Genomic DNA, 16,749 nt, shown 5'->3' on the forward strand with positions numbered 1-16,749 from the left:
GCAGGACTGGCCTAGGGGTATTTTAAAGGGGTTTTAAATTAAATTTTTAGTAGAAGCGGCCAAATTTAAATAGTATTTTTAATCTTTTTAAATTTTGTATTGTATCACTGTTTTAAACTGGCTGTAAGCCGCCCTGAGTCCTCCGGGAGAAGGGCGGGGTATAAATTTAATAAAATCTAAAAATCTAAATCTAAATCTAATAGGATAACATTTCAAGGATGATACAGTTTTGTTTTTACTCCAGTGCCATTCTGAATTCAGAAAGAAAAATCCACTTCTGCTTTTTAGACTAATGGTACATATGAATAACTCTGTTGCCATCAGTGACAATGACAGGTTAGATAGGATCACTCATTTATAACCCCTGTAAAATCATATTCTTCTTTGCAAATAGCATAAACATATGAAACTTAGGAAATTCTATTACTGAGCAGTTATCTACTGTCCCCGTCTTCACGGTGTATTCCTGGTCACTGTCTATTCTTACCCTGGCATGTTTCACGACTAGGTTTCTCAAACACTTCTTCTTGGTCATATCCCTTTTTGGACTCCTGTTCTTTATAAGAGCGATAGAACACAGATCTAATGGAAGAGAGAAGGAATACCATCAGCTCCGCGTCAGACAGCACTCTTTCAGTTCAGGTTAAGACATGATCTAACATTCTTCAGCTGAGCAGTAGGACAAAACATGATGACATGTTGACATACATTAACAAACCATCCACTGGAGTTAAAGAGATTGGAAGCCTATGGACTAAAACCACCACCACAACTAACCTTTAATCTAAAAGTGGAGCAAAAAGGTGAGTTTCTGACAAAAAAAAAGAAAAGAAAAATACTTGACGACTAACACCTACAAAGAACATACTCCACTGAAGTGAAATATTTGATACAACAGACCACTGCAAAAAGCATACCAAGAATGCTTTAAAGCTAGTGGCCTATTTCCTACAAGCATGCGAAATATTTCTTTTAACAGGGAAATAGAAATGTGGCAAGATGTGAAATATTTAACAAGCCAAACCTGAAAAAACCTCTGTCAACAGCAGAGCGGTTCATGATAACAGAGTCTTCTTGATTATATCCTGTATATGAAGCTATGGCGACTATAGAGTTGATGCCTGTTAAGAGATTCAAGAATATTTCAGTTATCTTATATACACATTCTTTTCACTTTACAGATTAATGCCAAATAAGCTCTAATTTCTCACTAGTTATATGATGGGATGAGCATATAAACACACCCAGCCTGGTGTTATCAACAGCAGATAGTTTTGTGTGGAGCAGGCATGGAGTTTGCTTAGAATTTCACGTGTTCCTTCAACCACATCCTTGTGAATTGTCTCCAAACCCTGTTCTCATTTGCTATCCATATTCAAAGACTGGACCATCTTGAGCATAAACATTCTAAGAATTTAAAACTGGCTAATTAGATCATAGTTGAAACTTTTATAAATATTTTATGCTTGTTAAAAATTGAAAAACAAACAGTGTCTTCTTTGCAAAATGTAATAAGAACGGGCACACCCAAATACAAGTAATAACTGAGATAGATATGAACAAGATATAGAAATAGAAAGAATGCATTTAAGCAATAATAATTACTGTTTTGACCTCTGCCTTGCTACAGTTTATGCCAAAAAGTACTATACTCTGCCAAATATATTGAACGAGAAGGGCTAATTTAAGGAGCAAGCTAAGAATTATTTCAAAGTTGTAATGCTTTTCCTTTGTGATCAAACATACTGGTGCTAATGCTTTTCCGTCTATTAATGAAACCTAATTGATTAAAGGGAAAGGGAAAACTTATATTCTTTACTAAGGTAAACCTCTTCACACTACTAGTATTGAGATCCCACAGCTGTTATTGCTAAATCATCAATTAACAAACATCAAATCATCAAATCCCCAAAAAAGCCCCATATCTCACAGAAAACTCATTATAGTAACTCCAAAAAAAAAGACACTTTGGCATATCTCTTTAAGAAGTGGATTGCTTCTCTAAGGTAAAGTTTTCATACTTGAAGGTATTATATTTGCACTAATCAGCAACTTGCAGTCATACCTGCTGGCAACTCTCTGAACCTTAAATATTCCATAGAACGTGTGGTCACAAGGGGCTTCTGAGGATAATATAAAACATGGGCCAATGTATCCATACGGACATGGAAATTAGTGATATAAACTCCCATGGCTTGTTTGCCCATAGCAGATTGGTATGTATTCCTAGGAGACTATTAAGAAAAGAGAAATTGTGTTAGGAATGAAAAAAAAACCCTTCAAATGAAACGCATAATAAAATATTATTCTACCAAGTTATAAACTCTTAATTTACTATAAAATAAAGTCCAACAAACCTGATTGTGATCTGGAAATGGAATAATAGATGCACAAACTCCTAGAATCATGGAGGGGTGAATCTCACAGTGTGTATATGTGGAACAATATGCCACACCTTTCTCCTGCAAGTCATCTGGAGTCATAGCCAGCATAACAGTCTCCTCTTCTAGAGTGTCAATGTATTCTACTACACCACTGGCCACCAAATCCTGCCAGCTAAACAAAATATGTCAGTTATTTTAGGATTAGGATTAGGAACGCCCCTTTTGAATCTAACCAACTTGCTTTCTTGTTTTTTTAATTAATGCAACTACATTCAAAGCTCTAAGAACAAATTTGACAGATGATGATGATGATGATGATGATGATGATGATGATGATGATGATGATAAAGTTGCAGGTCATCAAGTCCAACCCCAAGTCCAACCCCCTGCTCAGGCAAGTAACCCTATACCATTTCGGACAAATGGCTGTCCAGTTTCTTTTTAAAAACTTCCAGTGTTAGAGCATTTACCGCTTCTGGAGGCAGGTTGTTCCACTGGTTAATTGTTCTAACTGTCAGGAAGTTTCTCCTTAGTTCTAGGTTGCTTCTCTCCTTGATTAGTTTCTATCCGTGCTTCTCAGTTCCAAGAAAACGCATATCATTCAGTATAATGAAAAACTAAAAGTATAGCATGCTATATTACCCATAATTTCCCCCTTTCGTGTACAATAGGTATTTGCTCCATTCCTTCATTAGTTTATGGTTTGGTTTGGTTTTTGCATAATGCATATCTGCAGAAACCAATGTCTTAATTCCTTAGAATTCATCCCCCTTCTAAACTTGCTGTCTTAGCCATCTAACCCACTAAAAATAAAATGTACTGAATATTGTCCACACTCAACTCTGAACATAAGAATCTATAATGAACCCATTTATCTAGCTGGCAGCCAAAAGAGAGTCTCTAATGCAACATGGGAAAGAGATAGGAAAGGGAAGTGCTGTAACATTCAGAAGCTGACATATATTCCCTGTCTTTTGCAGCTTCCATATTTAGCACACAGTAATTCTGGAGATTTCGAAAATGCCTTTGTTACTTTGATGAATGAAGGGGAATTACAAGGAGGAATGTAAGCAGGTACACAGAAAGAGCTACCTTTCACAAGATCAGCAAATAGCTGTTTTCTACCACATCCAAGAGGAAAACTCTCCAAAATAGTGACAGGAATTGTTCCTAGTAGCACTTGAGTTGTACTAGCAAGTCAATCACTCTAGAAAATGCCCAGCAAGTGTTTCAGACAAAACTTTTCTCATTCCGAAAACTGTACTCAAAAGGGAAGACTTTATTCATTTATTGTATGATTTGGACCTTAGTCTAAATCAGGGGTAGGCAACCTTAGCTCTTTTATGACTCATGGACTTCAACTCCCAGAATTCCTGAGCCAACATAGCTCAGCTTGGAAACTCTCCCTTTCCCCTCAGCATGGCTGGCTCAGGAATTCTGGGAGTTGAAGTCCACGAGTCATAAAAGAGCCAAGGTTGCCTACCCCTGGTCTAAATCATCAATAACAAACACTTCTTTTAATTCCTGCTCATTTCCACATAACATTTTAGCACACACAATTATCTCTAGAGCTGCACTTGCTTGGTTATGCACTTTCTTTGGCTAATGACCCTTCTAATTCATGCCTGGAATTTTCTCTTCTTTTCCCATGAAAAGCATCTTTGAGGAAAAACAAGTACTAAATCCCACAAAAGGAGAACATTTGAGTATAACCCCACCTGTAGTTGTTATATTCACGTTCTTTCAATTGGTCAATATGCCTCTTCTTCAGTAGCAATTTTTGTTTTTCCACAATTAGAAGTGGGCGGCAGATCCTACCAGCATCAGTATAAATGCGAATTTCTCGTTCCCTGATATCTCTGATCATGGACACCTGCATGAGAAGACATAGTTCTCATAAACATTTTCAACTAATCATTTTTGGCAGACAGGTCAAAGTGTTAAAACACCATGTTCTCAGATGCCCTCCTGACATTTTGCAAGTTGTGAAAATGGTGCTCTTGTAGCTTAATGGTGATTAACCAATGCTGATGTCAGATAAAAACAACTCAGTATCTGAAGAGTCAAGGTGAACATTTTGAATCACACATGGCCTTTGGAGAGATAATCAGAGTTTTTAATTCATTCAAAATTATATAGAATTTAAATTGCAAATCTTTTTTTCTAGCTCAACATATTTTATTGTCTGTCCCCAGATCTTTTTTGGTCTAAGTTGCACCTCTAGGTTGCTGGAATTACAACAAAATTTACCTCTGACACTATGATGTCCATTTGCCGCCGCAGTTTTCTCAGCGTATTCATAAGCTGCTCTGGATCTTTGTGAATTCCAACCCAGCAACCATTCACAAATATTTTTGTGGCACTTAAGGAAAAAAGAGAAACAGTTGAGCTGCTGCTTTAGAGGGAACCATACAGATGCTAATGGAATTGCATTACATTGCACTTGATTCTTACTCCGCAATTGCTGCTGGGGAGATTTCTTCCAGGTTTTCCATACTCCATTCTTCTAAAAATTCCAGAATTGGGGATGGCTGAGACCCCACAGAAATATAGGCCATCAGAGCAAGATTCTTCACAAGCCCCACAGCATGACCCTAAGAACAAACACAGGATTAGTCTTCAGTCTTAGCAAGCTCTATTATGCACAGACGTTCTGGCAATTTTTGAAATTATAATATTATTTAAGACAAGACTCAAGACTATTATATGAAAATGGATTCTGAGGCCCATTCAGTAGAAGCCAAAACCTGTGAAACCCCTTTTTAAGGTTTCATGGAACACCCTCTAATAATTGCCCTGAATTTTGGTAGTTGGTTTGTTAAAACATTCCTGCTATTTCAAGATACTGTAGAAACAAACAGGAAATATGTGGCAAAAACCCAATAACAAACCTAACACTTTTAAAAAATTAAAAAATAAATCTTGCAGGATTCTCCCAGAGGTGGGAGAAAAGGAACACCCTAGCTCAAGTTATTTTATATTAATACCACATTCATTGCAGCTCTTCCATAAATGTTCCCTGTGGCCAGCAAAAATGTGCTTGCCATTGTTCACAGATAACTCAATTCACAAATCCTTCATGCTAACTTACTGGGTTTCATTAATAACCAATTATAACTTGAGAAGATGTTTAAAAATCTGAAAAGACACTCTACTAAATACTGCAGAAAAAGATGGTAATAATAAGGGGAGGCCTCTTTCACGGAAGCTGTACTTTCCACATGCATTTTTTCATAAGCAATATACAGCAATTTTTCCTATGAAAATTAGGCTAATTTTCCTATGCAAAGTAGCCTAATTCACATGGGAAAAATCTTACAGCTCCAATTTTTTGGGAAAATTCCATTCACTGATGATATAGAGCTACTTAAATACAATCTTTGCATTACCTCTGGAGTTTCAGCAGGACAAACCATTCCCCACAAAGTGTTGTGCAACTGCCTGGGCTTTGCTAGTTTACCATCTCTTCCAATAGGTGAGTTTAAGCGTCGCAAATGGGAAAGTGTAGAAGCAAAGGTGAGACGATTCAATACCTCAAGAAATGCAATCAAGGACATTTTTAGACTTTTCATAAGATACAAAACCTAAATCTTGTTGACATAAGCTCTAAAAGTTATGTTACCAACTATGAGGAATATGTTACCAACAGGGAGTCAGCAAGAGTGAGTTGGGCAGCCATATCAATTTTCTTAATAAATAATTACAAAAGTTTTATTTGCAACATTTATCACATATAATTTGAGGACTCACATTTTACTAATGTAATTAAGCATAGTTTAATTTAAGGACCAAAGAATACCAGGGGCATTTTTAACCGAGAACAAAATCTAGTTATTCTCTCAAGTGGAAGTTTACTGAAATTCTTTCACGGTGCAATTTTCTTTTCTTTTTAAAGGATTTATGCTCTGAACACTGCAGTTCCTCAGCTAAATTTAATTTTCCTCACCCAGACAAGATTCATTCTACAATTCTTTTATAACTGTAGCAAATTTGAGCATCCCTAAAATGGTCAGAATGAATCAGCCTCCATTATCTGCAATGTGAAAGATGGGGAAATCTAGAAGTATGAATTTTAAAATAGTCCCCTGTGGATTAAAATACCATTTATTCCTCCCACGCATACACTATATCTGCAATAACAAAAGAGATTATTTTAAGTAGGAAGAGGCAGGAAGAGGCACAAGGAAGATATACAGTGTAACTGTATTAAAAAAATATTGGATAAAAGATCCACTTGGAAATAAATAATCGAATGCCAAAGAGTTAGGACTGCTGCTGGCTGAGGAAGAGGGTGGCTCAGGGTTAAGATACTGAAGTCCTGAGAAGAGAAGCTAAAGTAGAAGGAACAAAATGAAGGATGGGCAGAAAATGGGGCAAACAAGGCTAGTAAATAAATAGTTTATTTTCCTATTTATTTAGGAAAGAACAGTGAGGAAAATAAAATGAGAATTCTCGTATTTCAACCAACCCACTGAACTAGAATTGCTGTCATTCACTAAAAAGAATTATGGCCTATATTGGTACAGAGAGGACTCGACTATTGAAATTTCTTAGATTTAAACTCACCGTCCTCATAGATTTTGTCACAAAGAGTTGGAACTGTTAAAATTCCGTACACCTGAAGTTGAGGGTCTTAAGGTGTCGGTCGTTACGACCGACACCTTAAGACCCTCAACTTCAGGTGTACGGAATTTTAACAGTTCCAACTCTTACACTGATCTAAAACAAAACACTGTTTCACGCAACAGACAATACACTTACTTGTGACACTCCAGCTCTAGCCTGGTGAGCTTTCTTCTGATCTCCCCAGTTGCCAGTTGCCAGTGAGTATTTCAAACCATCTGATATAATCCTTGTTTTAATTGCCAACTCCAAGTTAAAATCTTTGCCTCTGTCAATAAATTTCTGGGCATATATTCTAACCTCTTTCAGCAAATTCTTAAACATTCTGTTCAAGAAAACAGAAACACTGTATAACCATCAGTGCAGCTTTGCGTATTTCCCCATTAACCTTCCTCATAAAATACCAAACCAAAAAATCTCTATTTGCAAAAGATTAGCTACAGTTAAAAACCAGACTGCAATGGGACTAACATTCTCAGGATGGATACCAGATGAATAATCTTTTCAACCATGCCAGAGCATTTAAAGCACTCAGATACTATTATGAATCTGATTGTCCTGACATTGTACAATGAAGCATTTGAAAAAAATAAATCAGTTCAACAGTTATGTTTCAGGGGGGAAAAACCAATTAAGTAAAACACCAGGCTGAGGAGCAAAATCTTTCACGCCTTCCACTATTTTCTATCTCCTTGATCATCCAAGCACTATTTAGAAAGGGAACTGTTTCAAATAGTCTAGAAGAGCAATGTGTTTCAGTAATCATGATAATTTCAATTGGTTTGATAGTTAACGCAAAATTGAAGGGTCTCAACATGAAGATTTTACTGGCTATAAAGTTCAACAATCCTTGAAACATGCATTATTCTATTCTTCCAGGGTAAGCAATGCTTTGCATAGAAGAAGGAGAAAAAGGATTAGAAAGCAAAAACATTAAAGGCAAGAGATAAAGGAAAAGGAAATTAATGTTAGTTTACAAATACACTATTAATTACAGCTTTCTATACCATTCTATGCTTGCAAACCATCTTTGCTTCCATGCACTATCAATATATTGCCTTTTATTCTCTAAACCTGGCATTTCTCTCTCTTTGAGGATATCATTAATTTCAGCTAACCATGACATTCCCAGTCTTTCCTATCCTCTTAATCCATTCATTCTTCCTTCACATATTTTTCCCACAGTTTGATTTTCTATGGTCAACCAACTCAATGTATTTCTTTTGCACTGCTTTCATAACAGTCACTCATTTTTTTTTAAATTCAATTCACATTTAACCATCACCCATCTCTTATCTACAGATTACCCTGCAGGCCATCATGTTTTACAGAGATGTAAATATGTGTGTTTTTACACATAACTTTTCAAAAAGGCGCAGTGTACTTACACAATCTAAAGTAATAATGACCACATGTACTCACCCTCTGAAGAGGAAAGCAAGTAACGGTCCTGCAAGGTCAAGCCGCTTGTTGCCGTAGTGATCCCTGTCGTCTAATTCCCGCCTCCCTAAGGCTGCTAGCAACAATCTGTGAACCATGTACCTGAGAAACAGTGATTGACATAGATAACAGGAAATTAGAAGTCCAGGTTTCTGAATTTTGTACATATTACAAGCCAACAATTTACTCCTAATAAAGGAATCTGCCCGATCTATCATCTATTCAGAAAATCAAATTGTCATCGGAAGTACCTCATTGCATGTTATTTACATTTGCCGCCAGCAGTTTTAAAGCTGCAATTAGCGAAATTCAACTTTTTTTTATTACAACTCTATTTAAATCATGTGATTCGTTTTTGGAGGATCACTGCAGCCTTTTTATATTACTTCTTATATAAGGCCACAGCTAGTTCAACACTCTTGAAATTATGCCGGATGAACAATTCCACAGAACCAAGTCCCTCTTGGTTCTTTTTATGTGCTACTTTCACATTATCTCTTGCTATTCTATACATTTGGAGATTCCTTACTATTTTATATTACATAGCAATTAAATATACTGAGGCTCACTGCTTTCTAGGCAATCTCTTCAATATGCTGCTTAGAATCATGAAGGATCAGGAATTCTGTAGATAACAAAACCCAGAATATCTGTACAATCATTCAGGAACCTTTAATTTATCTTGTAAAAATATTGTAAATAGGTCAATTTTCCTTTTCAAAATACTAATGAAGCACCAATAAACTAATAAACAATAAACTATAATAAATAAAACGGACAAACAGGAATGCTGATACTGAGGTCCTCCCAATAGCATAATCATTCAGAAACTTTCCACTGTACCTTTGACCCCCTGCATCTGAATAAATAAATAATAAATAATAAATAAACTAATAAAACACTAGTTAAGTTTAAGACAGTATTTCATTGCATCACACTGAGCCAGTAAATGAACTTTACAAATGTGCTGGATCATACATAAATGTATATTTTAAATACTCTCTCCCAAAGCAGCAAGAGGATGTTCCACTCTTACTATTATTATTTTCTAACAGACCTCTGACTTCATATTACAAATATGAATCTTCCATACCTGGGGCACACTTTACCCATGTTGATTTCAACTGCCATAATCCCCAGCCAATATGAGCACACAAAAGTTTACATGAATAGTATTCTTTATTAACACATACCCAAGAAAATAAGCCTTTTTTGTTTCACAGAAGTCACTGACACCAACATGTGGAAGCATCTCTTTCTGTAAGACTTCTTTGGCATACTTGATTCTCTTCTCTTTAGTGACACCGGGCTTTGCACCTCTTGAACCAATGAAATTCAATGCAACGTTCTGTTCCTGAATGACAAACGCTTCATCCAAAGAGGGCTTAACCTATTGCACATATAAAAAGGAGAGTTACCTTCTACAAGGAACTTCTTGGAACCTAGAAATACGTTATTAAAATGAAGATGCACAAAAATAGTCAAGAGTCAACAAGTTCTAGCAAGTTTCCTGTGGAACGTATCCAGTGTTCATCCTTACGAAGCAAACGTTTGTCAATGGTCACAAATCAGGATAGCATTATGTAATCTCTAGGTTTCTAAAGCCAAATTAGGAAATTATAATTAAAGGAAAGAAGATGAACTGAACAAGAAAGAGCTAATTCTACCTCTTCTACTAGAAGGTATGGATTTAGATTTCTTCTGGTTCCATAAAGCAAAATCCCCTCCCTTTAATAGCATGTGCTGATTTCAGCTGAATGTGATTTGGCTCATCCCTTAAATTTCATCCTAGCACACCGTAACTGGTAAAGGATGCATAGGCAGTGAAGAAACTTCCTTTCTATCCTAGAATAGGAGTGTAGGGTCCATCTCCCTATCACCAGAAAGATACTTTGGAGTAAGTCCAATTACCATTCTTGGGGATGAAGCTAACAGGTAAGAGATATATAGCCTCTTTGTGACCATGTGTGAACAAAGTTGGTGTCTAAGGAGGATCTATATAGTTTATAATCTTTATAAACATAGGTGGCTGCCTCCCAGAGCTGCCATCCAAATGTCTATTGAGGCCAGTCATGTGACACTCTATTCAAAAGAGTGCTGTGAAGCAGGAAAGAGGCAGCATCACGCTAGCTGGGAATGCCAGGGAATGCATTCTCTCGCTCCATTTTTTTTTATAGTAGAACATGAAACTCATTTCCTCTGATTTCCTGTTTGTATGAGGAAGACAGGCTATCTAATGAATGAACTCCTCCTGACTTTTTGCACACCAAGCTTCAGCCATACATTCTCTGTGATGGAATAGGCTAAACCGTAGGAAGTTGTATCTGATTTTCTGCCATCCTGCATGCCCATTCTGGCATCAATGGACCTCATTCTTGAAACTGGCCAATCATGCTTTATTAGTGCTCTTTCTCACCAATATGATGTTAGGGGGAGGGTTTCTGAATGACTACAACATTGCTTGCTTCCTTTAAGTTCCCACACCTCTGGAGGCCTGACGAGACCTTTTCACTAACTGTCCAACTTCCAACTCTTAGGCCACTCTCTTAGTTGGCCATGGCGCCCTCCTGGTGCATGATTCTATACATGCGCTGACAACATGGCAGTGAAAGCACTGATGGTCTGCTTCTCTCTTCTTTACTATCATCCCTTTATTCTCCAAGACACAGTTGATTCCTTCCTCTAGAAATTGCATGCAGTTCAATTTGCTTTCAAGTTTAATAATGCAAGAAAAGCACATTTAATAATATACATTATGCTAACTTAGCAATTAATATATAGAATCATGGACTTTACCATTTCCATCATCTCAGGATCTTCAAAGTCATAAATTATATGCTCCAAGATGTCTCTGTCAGATACAAACCCTAATGCACGGAACACAATAATGATGGGCACTTCCTGCTTGATGTATGGCAAAGTTGCCACAATACGTTGACCTATCGCACTCTTCTTTGCACCCTAAAGTTAGAACAAATGCAACAGCTATGTTATCAAACTGTATTTAGGCAATATTTCATGGTTTTAAGATGCACTGCAATTTTAAGAAATTGCACACACAAACACACAGAGTCCAATCCCTTGGACCTACGCACTCAGGATGAGCAAAAAAAAAACAACAACTCCAATTTCTAATCCTTGCAGGTAGTTCAGTAGAATACCATAGTTGACAATTTCTGAGATCATTATAAGCAAGACAAGAATAGTCCGGTTCCTGCCATCCAGGTCACCACAAAGTATCCACCAAAGTGACCAGTGCAGTTTTTGTCCATGCTCAGGTTTGAATCCAAAGTGTCAAAGGTATCGATACCTCTCACACACAATTCAGGAATTGTTGTAACTGTCCCCATTTGAGAGATCTAAGAGTCAAATGGCCTTAAGGTATCCGATAACTCCCCCACTTCCCCCCCCCCCCAAAAAAAAACAACAATCAGGCAAAATTGTCCCTTGGATGTGGGGAGAGACTCTGAGAGATCCAACAGGATTTCTAACTGACTGGATTTAGACCTTGGCCTGCATTTTTATTTCTACAATTTAGACTGGCAAAGTAAAAGAGAATGAAATAAATCTTATGTCCTAACAAATCAAAGCAAGCCTAATATAAACAGGAGGGTCAGAAGGATGATCACTCTGTTCATTTATCAAACTCTAATTTTTAAGTTATGAATTGAAAATTATGAATTGAAAATTCTCACCTGCCCACCTCTGGCCAACATGCTAACCCATATAGTACTTGTTGGTCGAGAGGAGTTCTCCAGGCAAGAACGGCACTCTCCTGTGTATGCATATTTAGAATCTTTCTTTGCAAACACATATACTGTGTTTGTAGCCATTTTCTCTTGAGCAATCAGAACCTGTTTGTAGAATATGAACAAACATAAAAAGACCCTGTTTAATAGCTAGTTTACTGTTAAAACATAGTCTTTTGGAATGCTTCAAACTATAATCGCATAGAGTTGCTAGAAGTCATGGTATACATAATTATTGTAAATATTTATATTTATATGATTATTTTCACTTGCAAAAAAAACCCATAACAGAGCAGGTATGGTACAAAGAATTCTGAGTTCCAATCTCCACTAAAAAAAATAATAAAGCAATCTCTTTTGTTTCAACCAAAACAGCCTCCTTGTGTTTATTGTATTTGTTGAATGGTTGAAAAACTCACACATTCCTCACATATTATGCAATCTTTAAATACTCAGAATATAATTCAATATAGAAAATCAGATGGTTAATCAAAAAATAACTCTTTTTTAATAATGTCTTTTAAGAAAAATACTCTAAATTTAAATCTAAAGATGGATGTTCAAAAGGGACTGAAGCTATGATATAGCAAGCAGATGGAAGATTCTTATTCATGCTTTCTTCTTGAATATACCTAAACCTTACCTTTTCTGATCCATTAATAATAAAATAGCCTCCAGGATCAAGAGGGCATTCATTCAGTTCACAAAGATCACGATCAGTCAAACCATTTAATAGGCAGTACGTGGATCGCAGCATGATCGGAATTTTTCCTATGAATGTTTTTTGATGCTGTGTCTGCAGCTGGTCTTCTCCTTCCTTAATAACTGTCTTAGTTATGTCCACGTACAGTGGTGCAGAATACCTTTGGAAGAACATTTGCAGTATGTTTCAGGGGAAATGTTAAAAATCAAAATATCTTCTCAAATCATTTAAATACCAATATAATCAGGATTACTTTGTACCACTGTACAGTACTTCAAATAATTATACAACCCTTGTATGTTATAATAAATAATAGAAGTAGATAGCTCTTACGTAAGATTTCTGAGCCTGGCTTCATTTGGCATCATAGGTGAAGGGGCACCATCTCTTTCCCAATGAGTAGGCTTGGACAGATAAATTTGTTCAAATTTCAAAAGATAACGTGGCTGAAAATAACATAAGCATGGCATCAATTAGGAATCTCATCCAGCGGTACCTTTATCGAATATATACAGTGAGGAGAAGCTATGCAAGCATTCCGATGAGGATCAAGAAACTGAAGGTGAATCTTGACCCAAAAGGAACGTTATGGAAAGCCAATTACATTCTCTGGGAATTTGGAAGATTATATCATCTGCTTTGGATTAGCTTGCATTCCTCCTGAAGGAAGGAATGTATAACTGGAGGTTGCTCCTTGAACTGTCACTACTACTAAGAGTAAGAAGCAGCCTCTGTGGCAAGAAGTACCTTTTCCTAGCCTGGGTTGGTCTGTTTTATGTAGCAATAATCTAGTTGCAATAATACATGCACTGACAATCTTAATACTGGACCACCATAATGTCCCTGCTTGTAGGTTACCTATGAAGTTGGCCTAGCAATTACAACAAGTGTAATAACGTATGTTACAGCTATATTGCCAAATTGGACAGTCTAACAAAAACATACCACATCTGGTTTTCTAATATACAAATGTCATTAAAGATTTTTTAAAAGGAAGATAAAAATTACCATAAAGAAAAGAAAGAAATCAAACAGAAAGCTAAAAGTGAAATCAGAAATTGCCTTTTGGAAAGAGAAGCAGCCAATCTGACATGCTACCTTCCTATATAGAGGATACATAACAATTGGCTGTTGGCAATCATGACTTGTACTTTATATACTATCTTTAAAAACAGAACAGATTCTTACTGGTTCTTCTACTTCACCGGTAGCATGTTGAGCTTCTGCTTGTAGATCAATTGGTGGGGCATCTTCTACAATTCTTTGCACAGACATCTGAATGAACTCATCAAAAGAATCCAGTTGCTGTCGAACTAGGCCTTTTTCATCAAAATAGGAGCTTTGGAAAATATTTTCGAGCCAGTCAACATTTATATTCAATCTTTATCATAGCATAGACAATAAAAAAGATGTATTCTCACCTATATGAAATAAGAGAAAAATGCATCTTGCTACCTAAATTTTTTACTAGTATCTGCTTTAAGTTATAACTTATAGTCAGCAACTCTTTTTAAGTTGCTCTGATGTATTTTTTGTCAAGCAAATATAATGAATAGATAGTAAAAATTATATCTGTTTTGCCAAGATATAAATATATATATATTATACTTTTAATAGCCTTCAAATAATTTCTTCCTCATTACATTGGCAGCAGAATAAAACATTTATTTACCCAAGAACTAATTCTATTCACTTTGGCATAGCCCTTACTTTCTTACATTTACAGTACTGATTTTGGCTGGTTTTGGCTGGTTTTCTCTTCTCCCAAAATGTAAATCGATTAGAAAGAGTGTTTCATTCTGGGAATTCAACACATTATCTTTTTAGTATGAAATATTACCTGATGACAATCCAGCATGCTTCTTGCCACAGATCTGGAGTGATTTCATCATCATCCTCATCATATTGCATATCTACCCAAAAAAAGGGGGGGGGGGAAATAAGCAACTTCTATAGCATCTTTCTAATTCTTTGCACAGAAAGTATTATTTTTAATGTTAATAGTTTATTATTTTTGATGTTTACTTCTAAAATCTCTGGGTAATAAAGTCCAAACAGTAACAGCTTTTCAATATCTTGAGCAGAGGTATGGAAACAGAATCTGAGATCTCTTTATAAATTATTTACCTTGCATTTTACCACTGAGTTATGAGTTTGCTTTTATATTACATAATTTAATTTCTAATTTAAAAAATTCTTTTTTACGAGAGTAAAAAATGTCTTCTACAGTTATCTGGGAATAAATTTTATGTAATAATGGGACATCTTCAAACCATTACCTCTGCATTTGCAAAAACAATCATGTCTTATACATATTAAAAGCCACAGAAAGGCTAAACAACTGAAAATAAATGCTAGATTTTGTTTCTAGTCTGATCTGTAAGTGGCTGAAAAAAATTAACGCATATGTTAACTGCTGAATTCCACAATTTATGTGGAATGTTTGTACCCAATATCTTTTTTTCTAGCTGCACTAATATTTTGTCAACGGTATGTATATCGGTGTGAGAAGTTTTAAAAATGAAATCTGACAACCCAGTAGGCACAGCAGCACAGAAAATGCCACACTATCATTTAACTGCAGCATGGCTAAACTCAAGAATTTAGATATGATATACTTTATATTACTACATATTAAAACAAAGACACTTCATATACTGGGGTTTGAAGTTGACTTGTTTTCCTGAAATGCAATTAAAATATCCAGTTTAACCTGAGGTTGAACAATGGCTCTTATTCAAACGTCTTCACTTATATTACATTACGATATCTAACAATGGGATTCATTGCTCACCCCTTGGATCTATTCTACACTGTCCTCCTCCAAGCCTTAAAGCACAAAGAAGCAATATCGGCCTGATCTGATTAGATCTTATAATAATAATTGCAATAGTATAATCGAAACCCTTCGGATTCCCCACCATCTTTAACAGGATGAAATGATTAAAAACAGCCAGGCTACTAATTAGTAGGTTACTTGGGATGCCACCAGGAAAACCAACAGACAGGACAATTTTAGGAGCCAGAAATGATATGGAACAAAGTTCCCCACAGAGGTGAAAGCTCCCTTCCCAAGCAGCTTCCTTAATAAGAGACTCACCTTCGTCCGCATCATACATCTTGGCAAAGGTGCCTCACGGCTGGCCAGGAATACACACAAGATATTAACCGCCACCGAGACGGCTCACTTCTGAAACAGAGCCACAGGATTATTATCGCGCTTGCGCAGAACTCGCATTTCTCATTCCTTACTTCCTGTCGCTTTAAAACGTCATTTCCTTTTCCATTAGGGTCGTGCAAAGGCTTGTGGTCGTTCGGCAAAAAAAATTTGCGCATGCCTAGCCGAAGAGCGGAACTTTATATGGTATCCCCCGTCCTGCTAGTTATATTGCGTGAAAGATCTTCCCGTGAATTGTAATCTGAGGACGGGCTGCATAGGCGTCCGAACATCCCACCCCACTTTCTAATACAGTGTTTCTCAACCTTGACAATTTTAAGGCATGTGGACTTCAACTCCCAGAATTCCACAGCCAGCAACGCTGGCTGTGGAATTCTGGGAGTTGAAGTCCACATGCCTTAAAATTGTCAAGGTTGAGAAACACTGTTCTAATAGGCACTGTTGTGTGCAGAGATAGCAAGAGTGGCGGTAGGCAGATTTTCTGGGTTTGATACAGGATTTCATTGTTAAGCGACGGTAAAATGCAAAGCATCCCAAATGCAAATGAATGCCGCCCTGGTTTAGACAGATCGACGTTTGCTGCAGCCTTAAGTATGTTTTGCTTTGGAGATTTTCAAAAAGACCGCGGCTATTTCAGGAGTTTATTTTTCTCCCTGTGTTCCATAATATACT

At 36.6% G+C, this 16,749-nt stretch overlaps 1 protein-coding gene across 1 annotated transcript in view; it reads right to left on the bottom strand.

Moving 5' to 3' along the window:
• LOC107286916 (DNA-directed RNA polymerase II subunit RPB2) overlaps positions 1-16,128 on the bottom strand; it is a 21,684-nt gene extending 5,556 nt beyond the window's left edge. Inside the window, exons 1-18 of the mRNA XM_015815360.1 lie at positions 16,000-16,128; positions 14,740-14,812; positions 14,088-14,238; positions 13,233-13,345; positions 12,840-13,059; positions 12,143-12,301; positions 11,244-11,408; positions 9,641-9,837; positions 8,430-8,549; positions 7,146-7,332; positions 5,774-5,917; positions 4,839-4,978; positions 4,635-4,746; positions 4,103-4,257; positions 2,358-2,556; positions 2,066-2,234; positions 1,025-1,121; positions 488-582 (exon numbers count right to left, since the gene is read on the bottom strand). Coding sequence (XP_015670846.1) covers positions 488-582; positions 1,025-1,121; positions 2,066-2,234; positions 2,358-2,556; positions 4,103-4,257; positions 4,635-4,746; positions 4,839-4,978; positions 5,774-5,917; positions 7,146-7,332; positions 8,430-8,549; positions 9,641-9,837; positions 11,244-11,408; positions 12,143-12,301; positions 12,840-13,059; positions 13,233-13,345; positions 14,088-14,238; positions 14,740-14,812; positions 16,000-16,018 — 2,515 coding nt within the window. The 5' untranslated portion in view covers positions 16,019-16,128. The remainder of the gene's footprint in view (positions 1-487; positions 583-1,024; positions 1,122-2,065; positions 2,235-2,357; positions 2,557-4,102; positions 4,258-4,634; positions 4,747-4,838; positions 4,979-5,773; positions 5,918-7,145; positions 7,333-8,429; positions 8,550-9,640; positions 9,838-11,243; positions 11,409-12,142; positions 12,302-12,839; positions 13,060-13,232; positions 13,346-14,087; positions 14,239-14,739; positions 14,813-15,999) is intronic.
• Between the last annotated feature and the right edge of the window lie 621 nt (positions 16,129-16,749).

The sequence above is a fragment of the Protobothrops mucrosquamatus genome, unplaced genomic scaffold, assembly GCF_001527695.2.
Source record: "Protobothrops mucrosquamatus isolate PMUCROS unplaced genomic scaffold, P.Mucros_1.0 scaffold337, whole genome shotgun sequence".
In the NCBI taxonomy this organism is placed as follows: Eukaryota; Metazoa; Chordata; class Lepidosauria; order Squamata; family Viperidae; genus Protobothrops; species Protobothrops mucrosquamatus.